The sequence below is a fragment of the Mugil cephalus genome, chromosome 11, assembly GCF_022458985.1.
Source record: "Mugil cephalus isolate CIBA_MC_2020 chromosome 11, CIBA_Mcephalus_1.1, whole genome shotgun sequence".
NCBI classification, from domain to species: domain Eukaryota; kingdom Metazoa; phylum Chordata; class Actinopteri; order Mugiliformes; family Mugilidae; genus Mugil; species Mugil cephalus.
Window position 1 is genome coordinate 10,755,938 of NC_061780.1, and position 18,582 is coordinate 10,774,519.

Consider the following 18,582-nt stretch of genomic DNA (forward strand, 5'->3'; position numbering starts at 1 on the left):
AGGAGGTAGAAATTCATCATTAGAAGCCCAGCTTGTGTTAGTACACACCACACTAGTAACACCCGCAGCCACCATTCTTGTTCGCTGTGCTCTGTACTCTTTGTTGTGTGTTCTCGAGATTCCAGCCCTCGCCACCTGAACGTGTGATCTCCACACTACTCGTGTATTTCTCTGCTGTATAACTGCCGAATCCATGTGTCATCAGTTGTTCCTCCGAAGCCACTTCCAGCGTCCGATATAAGGTCAACCCTTGGTTTCCTCATTAGAATCTCGCAACTTCCTGTTGGCCCCGAATGCATCTGCAACTAATAATCCTTTGCAGTTCATCTCTAGACACGGCCACATGATAGAGATATTTTAGCTGACAAACATTCTTAATCTTAGGTATTGTTCATCCCTGAGTGGTGTTTCCATTTTGAAGACGGAGGCCCTTATTTGGATCGTCTTAAATGTCACTATGTGATCAAATGCTGAAGAAAATTGTTAATAAAAAAGGCACAGTTGGTGCATTTTTATTATTTACTATAAAAGTTTGCTAAAACATTTGCTGTACAACTTGTGCTTCATAAAAACAGTAAAAAAGGAGAGAGGTGTAGAGTAGAATCTGCTCCGCTGCTTTCAGTGGTTTTTGTGATAAGATGCAATGACAAGATGCTATATTAGAGTCGGTACTAAAATGAACAGTAAACTCCAGTGTAACAGCTAAAGTGTAACAGTGTCCATATGTGACTGAAGCTAGTGGAACAGAGACTAACCTGGGAGCGTGGCTGGACTTTACTTCCCTGTTCAGGTCAGTGAGATAAAACAATGCTTTAAATAATTCGACCATAAAAACACACAAGTGCAAATAAAGAGGGAACGGACCCAGTGGTAAGTCCACAGTTATTCAGTTAACTTTCAAAATGTCTTTGGATTAAAAAAAAAAAAAACTGTTCCATGATGACTGTTTCTGGTCCAAGACTTCTCATACGTCATTCAGTTTTCATGGTGAATTGTTCCAGAGAGCAGCATATATCGGATCCACCGCTACGTCGACGTCAGTCGCTGCTAACTCTCGTCGGGAGTCATAACCGAGCTGCCCAGAGGGTCCTGCACCCGAGGGACACTGTCCACAGGCTTCTGAACCTCTTCATCGTCGTCTAGCTTCCAGCTTTTCTTGCCATTCGTAGACATTTCCCCTTTCAGACACAGGAAGTAAGAGTGTTATTCACATTACTGATTAATGTTTCTTGGTAAATTCTACGTATAAAGAACACTGATGAATGCCACATGATCTGGGTGTTTTGTATTTCCAAAAACAAGAGAATCCAACAGTTCTCAGTATTTTTGCTTCCCCGAATTTGTTATTGAGTTTGACACATAGAAAAGGGTTCAACAGCGATAAGTCAAATGCTTACTTGCTGTATTCTCAGCAGGACTGTTTGTGCCATAACGGAAGCTCGTCTCCTTTTCGGCTGACTTCTTAAAGCTCTCCAGCTACATCAAAAATAGATTTTTAATCATCAATTTAATCCGCGTAAAAATATTTAAATAAAGTACGAGTAACTCACCTCTGTGCATATGGACTCTGAAAGTCGGCTGGCGAGCGGGCCTTTGTCGTCAAACTGGCAGGAACTGCAGCAAAGCCAGAGCCACATTCGTTATTGTTCTCAACTCACTAACAACAGTTCAGCAGGAGCAACGTGAGGAAATGTCGTTACCTTGAAGTCCGCGATAACGTCGGCTCACAGTCAATTGTGTTCTCTGGGTTCTTCAAAAGGAAAACGAAGCTGCTTTCAGACACGACGAACTGAAAAGCGACGGTAAGAGTCAAGAGACGTGTCTTACCTGCGGACTCTTGTTATGGCTTTTGGAGTCGTGAGAGTTTCCCATCTCGATGTCTTGATTCCTAGCTTCTTTTTGGCGCTGTTTCTTTACATAATCGTACGTGCTTATGCCTTTATAAACTGGAAAGCCAAATAAGAAGGAACGGGTGAGGATCAACAGCTGGGAGAGGGGGAAAAGAATCAAACGTCCCTGTTGAAGATGGTCACTCACAGAGGTAGAGGTGGAAGCCCAGCAGATGACAGAGCAGCAGCAGGCAGGCGACGCTCAGCATCACTGTTAGGAAGGCTAATATGAGGAGACCAGCCGAGCTAGTCTTTATGGGAGCTACTGGTAAAAACACCAGCCAGGTAGTATTCCCAATTATACCTATGGAAAAAAGGAGCAAGTATATAAACGTCTTTAAATGAATTTGCACATATATGATCAAATTACTGCCCAGCATTCAGAAAGAAACACTCACTGTTAAAATGTGGCGAGGTCCGCAGGCTCAGCGGATCCAAATAGTGTTGGATGAATATGAACAAGACGATAACGATGACCAGGAAGACGCCTGTTGTGGCCGAACACAGCGCCAAAAAGAAGAACCTGAGAGTGACACGCAAAGGCCTCGTGTTAATATACACACGGCTGTCAAGGTCCACTAATGAAAACTAACACATCCTAATTTACCTGTCCTGCAATAAATCTCCCTTCATGACTGATGTAATGTTCAGTTAATGTGGCAATTCAGCTGTAGTATTATTTCGGAGAATGCAGTTTGTGGTGCGGTTAAACTGGACTGAATTAAACACAACTACAAATCTACTTTGCCTACAGGCCATAATTTAATAATACTACAAACCCCAGCCTCCAACATGAAAACACAGATGACTCAACAGCTCTCTCAGTTATTTCAAGCAAATGTTGAACATCATAACCGTCATGAAGCTTCGGTTTAGTGCAGGGCTGTTATATGAATACGAGTGCACAGAGTGAGTTGACACAGAAATCAAAATCTTTGGTTGATTAGACCTGTTTTAGATGTATATATTGTTTTTTTAATTTTCCCCCACAAATTTAAAGAGAGTATATTCAGTCTGCAGGTGAAAGCCCATGTTTGTATGCATGTTTATATCAGTTATGTTTACGGCAGTTGCACGGCCACCTTACTGTTGCACACGTTTGAAATAAGAAGATGAATATTTCAATGTGTGCATTATTTGAATAGCTAAATATTGAATGCACAATGATGATGTATATTAATAAATAGCACTAGGTCATGTTTAATATATATTATATCTTTATATATGATATAAAACACATATAGTAGGTAGGGGCTCCCTACTTAATTACTCCGTCAGTTTGGGGGTCTGTGGCCTGAAAAACGTTTCAGAGGGCAGTAATAAGCAACAACTATATCTTACCTGTAGTTTCTCCCACCCACACAGGTGTTCAACCACTTGCAATGGTGATCAAAGTCTTCCACGCACTTGTTGCACACGCCGCAGTGTTTTACTTTGGGGCCCCTAAGTAAAGATTTTTTTTTTTTAACATCGTTATACTTCAACAAACGCATTTCCTTCATTGTAAAAGTACACTTGAATTCAATCGACTCCAATCAGACGCTGCAATACGTACACTTTGACATCACACAGATAACAGTGTAGATCATGGATCACATGAGGCTGCTTGGATCGGTCAAACCGGGGCATCGGACTGGAGTAGCTCTGTTTGGCCCTCACGCTGGCATCTGCTGGATCTATCGTCACAGCAGCAACATGGGCGAAAAAGTGCACGATACAAGAAATTCCCATCAGCTGATCAACAGTCAAGGAAGATAGTATTGATATTAAAAACCTAGTGTCATATGTGATAAACAGACAGCGCAGTGCAGAAAGCTGTGAACAAGTAACTGTCGGACACAAGAGTAGCTTTTGTACGAGCGGCTCAAAGCATCAGCTGTTCTTATTGATGAGTGGAGCTTCGGTTAAATTAACTTGGGTGTCGACATCGTGCAGTGTTCAACAAAAAGACCACTGATTATGTCTTTGGGGCTTAATAGAAAAAGCACAGAAGAAGAAGAGGCATGTCCACTGTGACTGGAGCCCATACAGACAAGGACACACAACTAAATCCTTGTACTGTCCGGCAGCACAAACAAAGACACAGCAGAGACTAATTTTTACTCCATATTCAAATTTGAACGACCCACTGCTGCCGCACAATTGACAGTCAGCTCCAGTGAGCGCAAGGTTTCAGCTGCGTGTTAAGGATACGGTATAGGCCACGTGGTTCCACGGCAGAGGCAGAAGAGGGATGTAGATCCCGAAGCTGACTATGGTGAGGTAGCTGTACACCAGCCACCCGACCACTTGGAAAGCTTGAGGGGGCCACGACCATCCGTTCACCCTCGGGGGCTTGGAGGGGACCAGCTCGTTTCTGCTGCTGCCCCGCATGGGAGCCGTGCGCCTAAACCTCGGACTGAAGCAGCTCATCTGCAAAGCACAAGAGGGGCATTAGCACAGGGTGTAGTACGCGCAAGTGTGGCTGTGGCAGAGTGTGGCCACATTTGATGGGGAAATGAGTTAGGGAAATGAGCTGCTCATGACAACGGTGACTGTTGTAGTGAGGCTGTATTACGTTGTAGCTATAGGTGTAACTAAAATAGCCTCGTCATTGTGGTGTGATCGAACTGGAAAATCTGCAAGGGAACAAACAAATGCATATACATTGAAGTGTAATGGAATTCCACAACACAACACGTCAGCAGTTTCCAAAAACAACCATCATCACCTGATAAAAAAAAAACTGAACATAAAATGTATGGTTTCTTGCTAAGCTGCTGTATTAAACCACTTAGATACACTGATCAGGCATAACATTACGACCACCTTCCCAATATTGTGCCAAAACAGTTGTGACTCATCAGAGAATGGACATGGATCTTCTGTGGTGTCTGGTGACAAGATGTTATTAGTGGGGGTGTTTGGGTCCAGGGCATCTGGTCTGGTCTGGTCTAGGTGGGTGCTACATGTCTAAGTAACATCCACAAAAAGTTCCCCGAACACAGAGCACTGCCCGTATTGTCACGAGATGGTGAATGTTATTCACTTTGCCTATCCATGGTCATAATGTTATGCCTGATCTGCACATAGCCACTTTTTTAAAATGACAGCAGTGTGTAGCCTATTTTATAACGCAGACAGAGGAGGATGTCTTCTCTATTTTGAGCAAACACAAAGACACTGAGGCAAAGAAATCACACGGGGGGGAGGGGGGCACTGTCACAAAAGCCTAGAGGAAACAGCTGATCCGGAGTGAAAGACTTGCACACAGTGAGAGCTACATCCCGTTTTCCTTGTATAAAGACCCTTCGCTGTAATCACATGTTTTGCTCTTGGCCTTGACTTAAAACACACAGTCGTCCATATTGTATCACTACAAACCAGGAAAACATCAACAAATTGTGATTTTTTCTGTGAAATTACTATTTTTTTTTTTTTTTTTGGAGTTCATTTAACATTAGCTGCTAAGTAAAACAGATATAAAGTTGTGCGTGTGCGTGTGTGTGTGTGTGTGTAGCTAGTTTGGAGCCTCTGTGCTAACACCAGGTTAAATGTAGACTTCAGGAGTCCGCACATTTAATCCTCAAACCCCCTATTCGGTCATTTTACGGCTCAGAATAAACGATAAAAAACAAAACAAAGGGTTTAATCAATCAAAAATGACTTACTTTTTCGGTTGATAGACCATGAAGTTAAAACAACAGAGTGATTCTGTTCAAACATAAAAACGTAGATCGTCGCCGTTTATTAACAGCCCATGATTAGTTTGCCAAGCGAGCAGGTGCTTCGGGTAAAAAAAAAAAAGTTAAGTTCACATTATGGAGAACAGAAAGCAACGAAAGAAGAAGAGCTTAAAAAATAACGCGAGCCTGAATAAAATGCTCCAGTGTCCTTGGGTTTGTGTCACAGCAGGACGAGAGTCAGAAGTTGAAGAATCAATCAACAGCACTATGGAAACTGGCCCACCGCGCATGCGCACGTCACACGCCCTCAAGACGTCCAGCTTTTTTTGTTTTTTTTATTGCAGTCCTCCACTGGCTGAATAAATAAGAGTGAAACGTTAATATCGGTTCATATCCGGCGCCTATTGTTCTGCTCTTTAAGCCAGGAGTAATATACGCCCCTCTACAATAACCAATGCTCCGTTCTTTTGAGAGCAAAAAGGAACTGCAGAAATGAGCACACTTCTGCTTTTGTAAATAAAACCCGTCTTTAATGGTAAACATAACTTACATTGCACGCAATGCAAATGTATGCGGCTTTATTTTCACTTCCTCACACATGGAGACATTTGCAGAGTGCGTTAATGTTGCTCAGTTGAAAAAAACTCCAGTGTGGAAATGAGCTTCCTGCAGAAATCTGAAGACTCAGCAGTGCATCTTCAGCTTGACACTCTTACAACATACCTTAAACTGCACATGTGCTTGTCTGGATGAGCATTGACCCTAGAGACGGTTCCTACTTTTTTCTACTTGAGTTCCCACAATATATATAATGCAGACGAACAGTTTTGAAATTTTTGCTCTGTGGCGGAAATAACACACATTCATAAATACAGGAGCACACATTTATTTACGCAAGTGTTATACAAAATCGTACAATGGCACAAAAGTCTGTACATGTATGTTCAGTCTTCAAATCCGGTCTGAGTTTCCTGTTGACACCACAACGTTTAAACAGTCCAACATTGAGTAAACGGCACCGTTAACACCAGGATAACAAGACAACAGTGTGTGGTCAGCTGTTAGCTGTGCCCTCTGGTTCCGGAGACTGCAAGAACTCGTAGGGATCATGAACCATTTCAGACTGGTCTCCAACACCCAAGTGTGACGGGCTCCCTGTGAATAAAAGAAAATACGGCTCTTACTGTCTGTTGTTGGACCAGTGTTACAGTTTCAAGAAAAGGAATGAAAACATCCCCCAAATATGATTATTAAGAAAGCAATGACTTATGACTTGTTCTTGTTGCAGGTACCTAAATGGTGCTGGTCCCTCTCTGAGGCATTAGACAGAGAGGACAGGTTGGACGAAGGTCTGGAGCCGACCCTGTCGACCTGAGCCTCCTGGAACTCCTGCAGGAGTTTGTCGGCATCATCGAAATGCTGCTGGCCCTCGTCATTTCCCGGCTCCTTCTTCACTGTTTTACCTGATAAAGAAGAAAGTTGAGCTCATGTTAGGCAAAGGAAGTCATCTCCTTCAAAAGAAGAAGTGAAATTAGTAGAATTTGCAAAACAATGGCCACAAAGGTGCTCCAGAGAATCAACCTATATGTAAAGTGACATATTATTATGATTAGCTTGTACTTTGGATAGTATGGCATGACTCTGATGTCTCTGAACGCATTTCACTACTATGTATGAGTTGGCTTCACTTGCTGATCTTACTACCTCAATTAGGTTATGATTTGATTATTGTTGACATGCACATGCATTGATTCAGAATAAAGGATAATCACCTAATGAGTTAAGCATGGAGATATCCAGAGACATATCAGGGTAGCTCTTCATAGACATGAAGTCCAGCACGGAGCTGCTCTCTCCCAGACTGGCACCATCTCCTATCTGGACACAAGTGCACAGCTTGAATCAGACGGTCAAGTCGAAGGGAGCAAGAAAATGACTTTGAGAGAGCTATTAAAATAGCGCATCCCCTTCATGAATTAAAGCATACCTGCATGTCACAGATGCTCGACTTGTTTTCATCAGGTTTCAGTACTATGTTTCTTTTCTGAAATGTTTAATAAAGTGTACACATAAAAATACACGAAAGCCAAACTGTTCTTGACGTCGTCAAAACTCTCCACAATTTGTACCTGTCGAATCTGATTGACAGCTTTAGTGTGATCGCCCGCAGTCATCTTGTCCAGAAGCCCATCCACCCAGCGCTTGGTGACACTTCCACAACCTTTGACAAACTCCTGTATGCTGAGGGGGTGAGAAAAGGTGAACAAAAATGAAGATGAAATCCATCTGTGGCCGGAGACTGAAGATTTCTACTATTACACCCTACCTCAGAGCACACTGCACCCCTGTGTCATCTCCATAGGCTGAGTAGAGTGTGTCCATTTCATCAGACAGCAAGTCTGGAAAGACTGAGTTCTTCTGAAGGCTCTGGACGTTGTAGGCACTGCTAAGAAAAGTCACTGCGCGGAGCATTGTATCAATTTTTAGTAGCTGTCGTTCATTAAATGGGACAATCAAAACAACTAATCAGTAGTAATTTAACAAAAGGGTAAATTTTGATATACCTTTGTGTCTCCTGTCATCTTTAAAACCCAAGGTTGTTAATCCAGGTAGAAGCTTATTTGACAGAGAACTCAGGTCTACTTTATGGGTTTCCTCTTCTGAAAAAAACAGAACCAAGTTTGCTTATTATACCCGTTACCCCACTGTGGTGTAGAACATATGGGAGTTTAAAGAGATATTTGTTCAATCAAAGCAAACCTTCTGCATCAGGATCGAGTTGATTTACAACGGTGTATATTAGCGAGCTGTCAGAATCTTTACGTAAATAGCCCATCTGAAAGAAAACAGCAGAGGTACCATTAAGTCAATACGAGCCACAGAACGTTTATGAAGACGGACGCTGACACGGGGACGTCAACAATCGATCTGTCTGCGAATGTTTTAAAGCCTCATGTCTGACGTTCGGTTGTCGCCATCTTTCGAACCAGACATGTCAATGAGGACATGTCGCACCCTCCAACACACCTCTCATTCTGGTCTAATATTAACTTAATCATGTAATTAAAAAGATCATTAGCGCACTGATCAGGAGAAAAGAATTTAGCTACTGACATCATAATGACTGCTTTTTCTCCCTCCAATTACATGATAAAAAGGACATGTTGATAACAAATGTTATAAGCCTCGATTTAACCAAAATTATAAACATTTATTGAACTCAAAGTATATTTAACGTTAACAAAGTAGAGTAAAAGAATTTTCCAGCTTCCAGCTGCACACGCTCTAGCTGCGTCTCCAGCAGTAAATCCAGCCAGAGAAACAAATATATATATATGTATCGGCAAAGGCACCCGCGTACCTGTGAAAAAGAAAACAAAAAAAAACCCCTACAAATATTGGCCCAATAGATCGACTGGTCGATACATCAGTCAATCTCTATTGATGAATTTAATGAGTCAGTATTTCATCAGAGGTTGATGACTTTTGGGGTCTTATCGTAGCCAGAGTTTTTTGCACCACCTAGCGACCATCAGCACTATTCGCTTTGTAGACCTGATGACTACTTCAAATTCATGTAGAATAAAAAATAAAAAGAAATATTGTGCATTTGTGGGAATGTGTAAGTCGTAAACAACCTTGGAGTTAGGCATATATCTGTTGATACGGTCCCGAGCTTCATCTGCGGAATGTTCAACCAGTGCCAGAACATGCTCCTCTGCTGTACTGTCAGTCAAGCTGCAGGCGTTTCCCTCTGGTTCATACAGGTAACTGAAATGACAAAAAAAAAAAAAAGACAAATGTATCACTATACTGACTACGTGCTGTGTATCATTAAAGTATTTTCCTTCTTGCCTCTCTCCTGCATACAAATACCTTAAGCTTATGCAAAAAAAGTTCCATTTAATCTGGAAAACAAATAAGCAGTACCTGATGACTTCCTTCATGTCTTTGGTCGGTTGCTTCTTGGACTTCTTCGCGGATTCCACTGGGATGGGGATCGTCTCTGGAGGAGGCAAATCAGCCGTCAGGTCTTCATCTCCCAAAATGGCTGCCTGCTGGGTAAAATCCATGTCCTGCATGAATGACATGCTGCGCTTCAGAGCCAAAAGCCGCTCCTGGGCACAGAGCAGAATCAAGAGGAGCAACGCTTAACTTGATCACCTTAACTGGCCATGTATAAACCAAAATAATAAGGACTATAAAGGGGAGTGAACTTTTTTTGATCATGTAATGTAACTAAAAGTACATTGTTTTAGATTTTGGTCAAATAATGCCATGGCTCAAATGTCTAATGATAATTTCAGTTTTGGTCAAATAATGCTGACATTAATGACTTCCCATATGGAATTTGATGTAGTACAACATCAAATTATTTTATTTCTATGTAAAACTCATTCGTCTCAGTTGCTAAAAATATGTCATTGTGCCATTATTTGACTGTTGAGGACTTCCTGTCTAACGTCTGCTGCTCTTCTCAAACTTATTCATATACACATATTCAAGTGTACAGTCCATAGCAACATAATTTTGTTACAACAAAAAAAAAATAAATGTATGATTTATTGACAAGTTAACCCCGACTGTGAGATATTAGTTTGGACTTAAAGATAAAACTAATGTGTTAAAAATAGTAACTTTTCGAGTGCACTAATACACTACCAGAGGCTTTGTTTTTGGAACTCTTTACCTTGCTCATCATCTTGAATCCTGTATGCAGCAGTTTCTTGGCAGCCTTGTAGTAGACCGTCTCTGGTCGGTTGTACACCATAGCATTGTCACACATCAGTTTAAAGTCCGCCTACAGGCATAAAAAATAAAAAAATAAAAATAAAAATCAGGTATGAGTACTAATGAGTACATAGACAGCTTGTATTCCTACTCTTTTTGAATAATGAAGAGTTTATGAAAAGCATCCTCACCTTGAATTCTGTTACTGTGTTGTATTCATTGTTTCTAATTTTGTCTTTCATGGTGCTGAAGTCCATGGGATGTTTGATAATCATCGAGTAACCAGGAGCAATTGCATCTGTTACTGGAAATGAGAAGAATCCGTGGGGATCTTTCCTGGAAAGACAAGTGATGCAGCATCAGTTTTATTCCACAGAGCAAAGGCTTTTAGACTTGTTTAGAATTCTGCGTTGATGGTTTCTCATCTGATCACGACAGGACACATTATCTGTCAGCTCAGGAAAATCAATATGAATTGATCTTGCTCATGCTGTGTTTTGATAAGCCAGACCACGTCTTAATGTAACTTAACACTCCATGTTTAAAGCTAGACTTCCAGTCAAACTGTGGACACACCAAAACTCAATCAATATTTTTACTACTTTCCACATTGTAGATACAGATAAGACATCAAATGTATGAAGCAAGATATATGAGATTATGTACAAAGAAGAAAATGCTAAATAACAATAATATATGTTTTATATTTTAGATTCCTTAAAGTAGCCATCCTTTGCTTTGTTGACAGTGCCGGCCTTCTCTCAATGAGCTTGATAATGATGTCACCTGAAATGGTTTTCATTTTTCAGAAGTCAGATTGGTACACAGCTGACGGCCCTGTCTGACAACTGAATTCATATTATGGCAAGAACCAATCAGCGAAGTAAAGTGAAATGACAGTCCGACATTATTTTAAGGAGGCTGTGTAAGGGCTATTTGAACAAGAAGGAGAATGATGGAGAGTTACAACACATGACCTGGCCTCCACACTAACCGGAGCTAAACCCAGCCGAGATTTGGTTTGGGATGAGATGGACCACAGAGTGAAGACAAAAGGGCCAACAAGTGCTCAAAATCTCTGACTGGAGTCTGTAGCTCCATAAATATTCACCAATAGTGAAAAATATCAGTTTCAGATCAATCATCTTCACTTTCTGTAGTTGTTGCTTAAACTTGTGTTCGGGAAGGGGTGCACACTCCCATTTCTTGGCATTGACTTTACAACAGTACAAACCCTTAAGGAGCAGTACTGTGGCATTTAAAGAGCAGAAGACAGTCATGAAGCAAATGTTGAATGACGTGTTCCTCACCTTTGCAACTGCCTCAAAAAGTGTTCCAGCAGTTGTTGACGAGGAGTGCACTCATTTTCTGCAAACGAAATAATAAATACAGCCACAAGTCAATAATTGCTGAAAGAAATGTTGGCCTGCGTAAATATCTGACGTCGTGCCCGCGTGCAGTCTTGCCTTGTTGTGTCCTGCACGCTCTGACTGGCCTGTCTCCTTGCTGTTCCACTTCCACCTTCACACTGGGGTGAAACTCCTCCACTTCAGGCTCCAACTCAAACCTCTCTTTCTTCTTTTTCTTCTCTTCTGGCTGATAATACATACGTAATGTGAATGATAAGCCAATAGAACTGAGAACAAATCGGTTATATTCTCAATCTTCAGTAAAGTTTTCTCACCTCTAACGCAATACTTATAGTTTTCGACAGTGTGAAAGGTTCAACAGGTACCCCACTAGTGCCTGCAGTCGCAGCTGCTGCCTCTGATTCATTCTGCTCTCGCTCTCTCTTCTTCCGTTTTTCTTCCTGTGAGGTAGAAATGTTCACCTTAATGCACCAAATGAGCCATGAATTGGACAAAATAATTCATCAACTGTGAACTCACCTTCCGCCGCCTTCTCTCCTCATCATCCACATATTTGTCTTTATCCTTTTCAGACTTCTTCTTCTTCTTTTTCTTTTTCTCCTTGTGGCGTTCTCGCTCGTGGTCGGATCTGTCATCATAGTAGCTGGAGTCGTGGCCCGAACCAGAGAGCTCTGTCACTTCACTTCCTCCAACTTTGAGCACCAGCTTCAGGGGCTTCTCAAGAGCTTTGTCCTCGTAGTCTGTGAGCAACAATGGAGGTGATGTAGGATCACACAGTAAGGTACAAGGTAGCAGAAAGTGACAGATGCATGATGTAAACATTAGTACAGCAGAGGACACCGTTAGTTTTGTCTGACAATACTTTAAATGCCAAATATGTTGTACTTTAAAATAAGATAAACTAAATAACTGATACTAATAACTAAAGCTAGGGTTGAAGTAGATTATTCGTGATAACATTCATGCATAACATGAATAATGACAAGTGCTTATAAACAAAGACAGATATAACGTAATAATTCAGCTGTTTGCTGAAACGTACTAGAGCAGCAACAAAAACATCCAATAAGATGTGCTGTAACACACGGGTTCACTCAGGGGTTTAGTAGGTAACCGAGGATGAGCAGTGCGTTGGGAGATATTTGCATTAAAGTAACACAAATCTGCTGCAGCCTCCAGCTGAGCCAAGCTAACTAGCATAAAGCTATCTGGAACAAAAGCGACAACGAGCTAAAGTAAATAATGTACCGTCAACTGTTCTCCACTCTGCTTTAGGTCTCTTGTGTTTTTTCCCCATGTCTCCGTATTTAAACTCGAACTTCAATGCTTATTGCAGCTATTTTTCCACTTGGCTATGTCGTTATCCCGGTTGTTAACAATCTTAGCAACACAGAAGGCGTTACTAAAGCGGAAGTACAACCAAAAACTACAGTTGCACTTCCGGTGCAACAAACCAGCGCGCTGAGTTTGACTGTCGGCTTTTTGACAACACAGCGGACCGTAGGTAGTTCACAGGCACCAGACATTTGGTTGCTGCAATTTATTCTTCCAACTGCGTAAATGTCGTAAGGTGTGGTTTCAATATTGTCCGAATATCATCCTGTAAATACGAGCTAGCCGTGTTAGCTGGCTACAGTGTTTTCCATTTGCATAGGTTAGCTAGTTAGCTAACGCGATGCCAGTACAGGGCTGAACACCTGTCAAAGGTTTTGTTTTTAATCTCTGAATGTTGCTCCAGTGTCCGCAGTTTCACGGGAATAGAGGGTGACACGATGGAGGCGGGAGACCACAAACAAAACATCAACGTGGAGGTCCACGTTAAATCTGACAGGTACGTTTAAACATATCCTCTCTAAGCTAAACTGTGTCAAACCACAATGACTACAACCAATATAAAATATTAATTTAAAAATACGAAGGCTGTTGGCTCCAATGTGATGAACTAATACACTGTATATGCAGTTTATAACATATCGTTTTGGTAACGTGTGTCAATTTTAATTGAGTTAAAATTCCAATTAAAGACCCCTAAACACAAACCCAAGTTATCAAATTTATGTCGGAAAAGTCAACTAAAATGTCTTTGAATATATATCTATCACTATAAATATCAGTTTGACTGACAGATGGCGTACATTCATGTTTTTTTTCTGTGTTTTCTAATTCTATTGTTCACGTGTCAGCACTGCTAAACTGTCTGATGTGAGGATGCATGTTCAGACTCTGCTGAACCGCCACAGCGTGGTCTTTGGAAACTACAGATGGACAGAGTTTGATGAAGATTTCCTGAAAAAGCATGTGGAGTCTGTGGCTATAGTTGATCATGAGGAAATGGCAACGCAGGTGTGATTATTTTTCAGGAATTTGACTTGGTCTTTGTGTTAAAAGATTAATAACTTTTTTATTTCATTATATATTTTTTATGCATTTCCCAACTCAGCCTCTGGATTTGAAGAGCTCCTCGCTCTCTGTTCACATCTTCACTCTGAATGAGGATGGACCCAGTATGCTCAGTTTGGAGGAGGAAGAGGAGCTTTCAGCTGCCAATCACTGGTTGCTGCCAGCAGGTGACGCTGTCTGGATAATGTAGAAGTTAACACGCTCTGACAAAATATTGCTAGGTCCATTTGAAGTTGGACATCCAAATGGGACTTATTGGAGGAAATGATCACACGTAATTTATCCAGAAAGGGACACAGCTAGTTTTAGAGGGAGCAAAGGACACTGGCTGTCTCTCCCTGTTAGAAGAGAAGTGGATGTAAGACGTTTGTTGTTCTTCGGAGAAGAGCATTTACTAAAACATGAATATTTGTAACATATGGATATGTTACACATGGATGCAGCAAGTTTGGTTTGAGACGTTTCCATTTTTATTACTTTTTGTTTTTGTGTAGAACTGTCATTTATTTAAATTTTTATAATAGCGTAGTGCCCCTGTCCAGGGTATACCCTGCCTCTTGCCCGATGACAGCTGGGATACACTTCAGCAACCCTTTGCGATCCTAGGCAGTAGTAGATGATGAGATTAGATAACAGCGTAGTGAATGAGGTTTATGTGATGTATGGAAAGACCCACTTTTCCCCTTTGGCTCTTTTAAATTTTATTTTATGTCATCTAACCTTCATCTAATCTTATTGTTCAATGATCTGTTGTTGTTTGTTTTTAACAGCTGAATTCCACGGGATTTGGGAGAGTCTGGTGTATGAGACTGGAGTTAAAACTCAGGTAAAATAATAGTAGTAGTATTCCTCAGTAGCTGAGGAATGTGAGAAAATTATTACGCAACTTTACAGCTTAAATTTATATTGTTTATTTATTTATTTATTTTTTTTTTGTTTTTCAGCTCCTGGATTACGTCACAACAACAATTTACTTCTCAGATAAAGATGTTGACAGCAACCTGATTTCCTGGAACCGTGTGGTGCTGCTTCATGGTACATTGCAAATGGGCAATTATAGTCATTTTTAATAATTGAGATCGGGTCAGATTTTGATGTGTGTTAAATAATTTATTTCTCTCTGTCTGCCCACATTCAGGACCTCCGGGCACAGGCAAAACATCCCTGTGCAAAGCTCTTGCCCAGAAACTGTCAATTAGACTTTCAACTCGGTAAGACAATTGTCTTACTGAAAGTGCTTCAGCTGCACCTACGCCGCCTCTTTTCTTTTTCAAATCTCTTCTCCCTGCAGGTATTCCTATGGCCAGTTCGTCGAGATAAACAGTCACAGTTTGTTCTCGAAGTGGTTCTCAGAGGTACACCCTGGCCCTTTTGTGTTGAATGATTTAACTGGAGGACGTTTTAGATGGAGCTGGTGTTATTTTAACAGCTAACACGTGCCTCTTTGTTTCAGAGTGGTAAGCTGGTCACGAAAATGTTTCAAAAGATCCAACAACTGATTGATGACAAAGATGCTCTTGTGTTTGTTCTGATTGACGAGGTAGGTCAAACCTGTTTTATGGAAAAAAAACTAATTGGAATAAGTGTCAGTGAATTTGCTTCAGTCTTTTTTTTTTTTTTTTGAATAGGTTGAGAGTCTGACAGCAGCAAGAAACGCCTGCCAAGCAGGAACAGAACCTTCTGATGCTATTCGAGTGGTCAACTCAGTCCTCACTCAGCTGGACCAGATCAAACGGTCAGAAAGCATTTGCTGTATATGAAACTATTATGTTGCATCCTTATAGTCAGTCTTAAATACCAGACGTGCATATGGCTCTTTTGTGTTGACTCTTGCCTTCATATTTCAGACACTCCAATGTAGTGATCTTGACGACCTCCAACGTGACAGAAAAGATTGACTTGGCGTTTGTGGACAGAGCTGACATCAAGCAGTACATCGGACCTCCATCTGAGAAAGGCATCTACAACATCTACCTCTCCTGTCTCGAGGAGTTAATGAAGGTGACAAAATACTGTGTCAATGTAAAATACGGGGCTTATTTTTCTCATGTCACTGGGAAATGAGTGTCAGTATCTTGAAACAAGGCGCTGGTATGGTGACCATGAATTGCAACGCTGGACAGGTGGAGTGGGTTGACCTTAACTGCTAAAAGAGTTGCTGGCTTGATTGTGTCATTGAAATACGAAGTTTAAAATTGCCCAAACAAAACGGAGGGAAGAGAAGCTCCTTCTAAACAGATAAATAAAAATCGCCCATGCTTTATATAAAGACATTAGTTGAACCAGGGAGGGAATTCAGTAACTTAAGGACACAAATGTCAGGGAGAGACTGAGGGAAAACAAAGCAGCATTTAACAAATCATTTTAACACGAATAAACACACACACACTGGACACAGTGTATTTCGTAGAGTGTCATATTGCCAAAAGGACAGGACAAGAAAGGAAACGTGCTGTACCTAAACAAATGGAAACAAATGGATATGTTAAAGCTACAGTGCAGAACTTTTGCACCTTCTTCTGGTGGTGAGAGCAATCACACAAACGCGTCCACACGTACAGCACGCGCGTGTGTGTGTACAGTCTTCAGTGTCATTTATTTTTTTTGGTGTTATCCAATGAGGAAAAGCCCCAACACTGGTAAGTAATTTGTGTTTGTTCACCATTAGTTGCCCACTTTCTTTTTTTACACTGATGTTCTTGTTCTGAACGCCAAGTTTCTTCTGTAACTGGAGCATGAAAACTTTTTCTTGGATGCTTTTATAGAGTCTATTTTCTGACTTCCAGATACTGTGAATCGCAGGTAGAGCTGTTACTAATGTTTGTCTGCCCTAATATCTTTGCCCCAATCATCAATCATTACTGAATGATGTAAAAGTGCTTACAAAGAAGAGACGCCACAGAAATTAGATCTGAAACTCTGTAAATACAAAGGCGGTGTTCTGTGAACGTGTTGGAGTGTAACAGACGATCATTGAAGTGTGAAATTCCACATTTATCATCATCATATCAAACAATCATATGCAGCAATTGTAAATCTTAATTACAAACTGTTGACCCAATCAAATGAGTTTATAAATCTGAATTTCCAACATTTTTCCATGCCGTTACACATATAGTGCCAGATCATCTACCCCCGGCAGCAGCTCTTTACCATGTTTGAGCTCGAGACCATGGGCTTTGCAATGAGCGAGGTGTCCGAGCACAGCCTCAACCTCAGGAACATTGCGATGTGAGTACACACTCCACTAATGCAATAGCACCCTGGTCGCACTGAGCCGGTGCCCTGTTCATAACACTGAGTGCGGGGAACTGAAACAGCCTGAGGTTAATGTTTTGTTTTTCTTTTAATTTCTAGAAAAAGCAAGGGTTTTAGTGGAAGAGCACTCAGGAAGTTACCGTTCCTAGCCCACGCACTCTTTGTAAAGGTAAGTGTTTTATCTTGTTGAGCTTAGGAAAAAAAGAGTCCTGTTGGTTTTAAATGTAGTTTTCTTGCCCACAGACACCGACAGTAACTCTTGAGCGGTTTCTGGAGGCAATGAGCCAAGCGGTGGAAAAACAGAAGGAGGAAAAATCTAACCTGATTAACGGTGTCTGAACTTATTACAATGTCCAAAGGCTGACACTTGATTGTTCTTAAGCTGTCAACACCCTGTTTGCTTGTAGTGTGGAAAACTACAACCCTTCTTTTTTTAAGCTTTGGCAGCACTACATTAAATATATTGACAAAAACATTTTTTTAACCACTTCTACTCTATCCATAACATGCATCTTTATTCAGGTAATTTTGTTTGGTGCTACTGTCTTAAAAGACCACATCTGCATCTGTGGATGGGTTTTGGTTTGAGATGTAGTTCACAGTGTTTAAATTTTCTGTGTTTACTCTGTTCTCACTTTCAAAGTGTTGTTTGTTTTTTATATAACATGCAGCTTTAACTTTAGCAATGACAACTTTGTTGTTACAGTGTTAAAGGACTGTTGAGTTTTTGCATAAATTATTGCCATGAGTTAATTTCTTGTCAGCGGTTAACCCACTGAAATAACAGCCTGTTGAGCGTAAACTTCAGTCTTGTGACGAGTTAAAGGCCCTAGTTGAAAATATATGATTGGAAATATAGTAAACCTGATGCATTGTGTTTGTTTTCGTTGATTGCTTTGGATTTAAGAGGTCTTTTCCCGGTTCTCTTAACCGACCTCATTGAACAGGCTCATTTGTTTCATCGTCAGTTTTATATTTATGTTAACAGCCATTTCCCTTTAATCTGTCTGTATTCATTACACCTTTATTTTTTATATAATACTGTAATAAATAATGTTCTTTATGTTTGTGCGTGTTCAGTTGTTGCAGTGAAGGTGTATGCGTTTTGTAGATTTATTGCTTTACAAACTACCACTAGGTGGCGCATGGGTCCGTTAAACAGGTAAAGATTCTATTGTTTATTATAGTTTAAGAGTTGCATGATATTCAAAGTCAGAGCCATAAGTCAAAACAGTCGTCTCGTGTGATTTATCAAATAAATTGCTTTAC

At 40.8% G+C, this 18,582-nt stretch overlaps 3 protein-coding genes across 8 annotated transcripts; 1 reads left to right on the forward strand and 2 right to left on the reverse strand.

Moving 5' to 3' along the window:
* Window positions 1-480: 480 nt before the first annotated feature.
* zdhhc11 (zinc finger DHHC-type containing 11) lies at window positions 481-5,982 on the reverse strand. Its single transcript, XM_047599009.1, has 11 exons — window positions 5,540-5,982; window positions 4,083-4,301; window positions 3,445-3,623; window positions 3,231-3,332; window positions 2,288-2,412; window positions 2,038-2,193; window positions 1,828-1,946; window positions 1,701-1,750; window positions 1,551-1,614; window positions 1,398-1,476; window positions 481-1,178 (listed from the first exon to the last, which is right to left on the reverse strand). The coding sequence occupies exons 2-11, from the start codon at window positions 4,299-4,301 to the stop codon at window positions 1,048-1,050; spliced, it is 1,224 nt and encodes a 407-aa protein (XP_047454965.1). The 5' UTR covers window positions 5,540-5,982; the 3' UTR covers window positions 481-1,047.
* A 442-nt stretch (window positions 5,983-6,424) lies between these two features.
* brd9 (bromodomain containing 9) lies at window positions 6,425-13,053 on the reverse strand. 4 transcript variants are annotated; one of them, XM_047599014.1, is made up of 17 exons: window positions 12,904-13,053; window positions 12,175-12,395; window positions 11,970-12,095; window positions 11,752-11,881; window positions 11,596-11,653; window positions 10,477-10,621; window positions 10,245-10,355; window positions 9,485-9,609; window positions 9,193-9,325; window positions 8,315-8,390; window positions 8,119-8,214; window positions 7,881-8,013; window positions 7,684-7,795; window positions 7,542-7,598; window positions 7,327-7,432; window positions 6,847-7,017; window positions 6,425-6,709 (listed from the first exon to the last, which is right to left on the reverse strand). In XM_047599014.1, exons 1-17 carry the CDS (start codon window positions 12,950-12,952, stop codon window positions 6,609-6,611), a joined length of 1,950 nt encoding a protein of 649 aa, XP_047454970.1. In that variant the 5' UTR covers window positions 12,953-13,053; the 3' UTR covers window positions 6,425-6,608. The 4 variants fall into 4 exon arrangements, with proteins under 4 accessions (XP_047454970.1, XP_047454969.1, XP_047454967.1 ...); XM_047599013.1 differs by having other exon boundaries at window positions 9,485-9,612; XM_047599011.1 differs by having other exon boundaries at window positions 9,485-9,630.
* trip13 (thyroid hormone receptor interactor 13) lies at window positions 13,050-18,376 on the forward strand. Of its 3 annotated transcripts, none has more exons than XM_047599017.1 (14): window positions 13,050-13,155; window positions 13,394-13,486; window positions 13,839-13,998; window positions 14,096-14,222; window positions 14,826-14,881; window positions 15,000-15,090; window positions 15,194-15,266; window positions 15,347-15,410; window positions 15,509-15,595; window positions 15,684-15,790; window positions 15,903-16,056; window positions 17,174-17,286; window positions 17,413-17,482; window positions 17,557-18,376. In XM_047599017.1, exons 2-14 carry the CDS (start codon window positions 13,428-13,430, stop codon window positions 17,650-17,652), a joined length of 1,257 nt encoding a protein of 418 aa, XP_047454973.1. In that variant the 5' UTR covers window positions 13,050-13,155; window positions 13,394-13,427; the 3' UTR covers window positions 17,653-18,376. The 3 variants fall into 3 exon arrangements, with proteins under 3 accessions (XP_047454973.1, XP_047454971.1, XP_047454972.1); XM_047599015.1 differs by having other exon boundaries at window positions 13,069-13,159; XM_047599016.1 differs by having other exon boundaries at window positions 13,093-13,225.
* The last annotated feature ends 206 nt before the right edge of the window (window positions 18,377-18,582 follow it).

Excerpts from the sequence above, each read along its gene's own strand:
- trip13 (XM_047599017.1), top strand. The coding sequence starts at position 13,428 with ATGGAGGCGGGAGACCACAAACAAAACATCAACGTGGAGGTCCACGTT. Across the intron at positions 13,999-14,095 it reads ATGAGGAAATGGCAACGCAG|CCTCTGGATTTGAAGAGCTC; the intron begins GTGTGATTATTT and ends TTCCCAACTCAG. Across the intron at positions 15,791-15,902 it reads CAGCTGGACCAGATCAAACG|ACACTCCAATGTAGTGATCT; the intron begins GTCAGAAAGCAT and ends TTCATATTTCAG.
- zdhhc11 (XM_047599009.1), bottom strand. The coding sequence starts at position 4,301 with ATGAGCTGCTTCAGTCCGAGGTTTAGGCGCACGGCTCCCATGCGGGGC. Across the intron at positions 3,333-3,444 it reads TATCTGTGTGATGTCAAAGT|GGGCCCCAAAGTAAAACACT; the intron begins GTACGTATTGCA and ends ATCTTTACTTAG. Across the intron at positions 1,179-1,397 it reads TCCTGCTGAGAATACAGCAA|GGGAAATGTCTACGAATGGC; the intron begins GTAAGCATTTGA and ends TGTGTCTGAAAG.
- brd9 (XM_047599010.1), bottom strand. The coding sequence starts at position 12,952 with ATGGGGAAAAAACACAAGAGACCTAAAGCAGAGTGGAGAACAGTTGAC. Across the intron at positions 9,673-10,244 it reads GATTCAAGATGATGAGCAAG|GAGCGGCTTTTGGCTCTGAA; the intron begins GTAAAGAGTTCC and ends CTCTGTGCCCAG. Across the intron at positions 8,391-9,192 it reads GATATATGCCTAACTCCAAG|ATGGGCTATTTACGTAAAGA; the intron begins GTTGTTTACGAC and ends GTTTTCTTTCAG.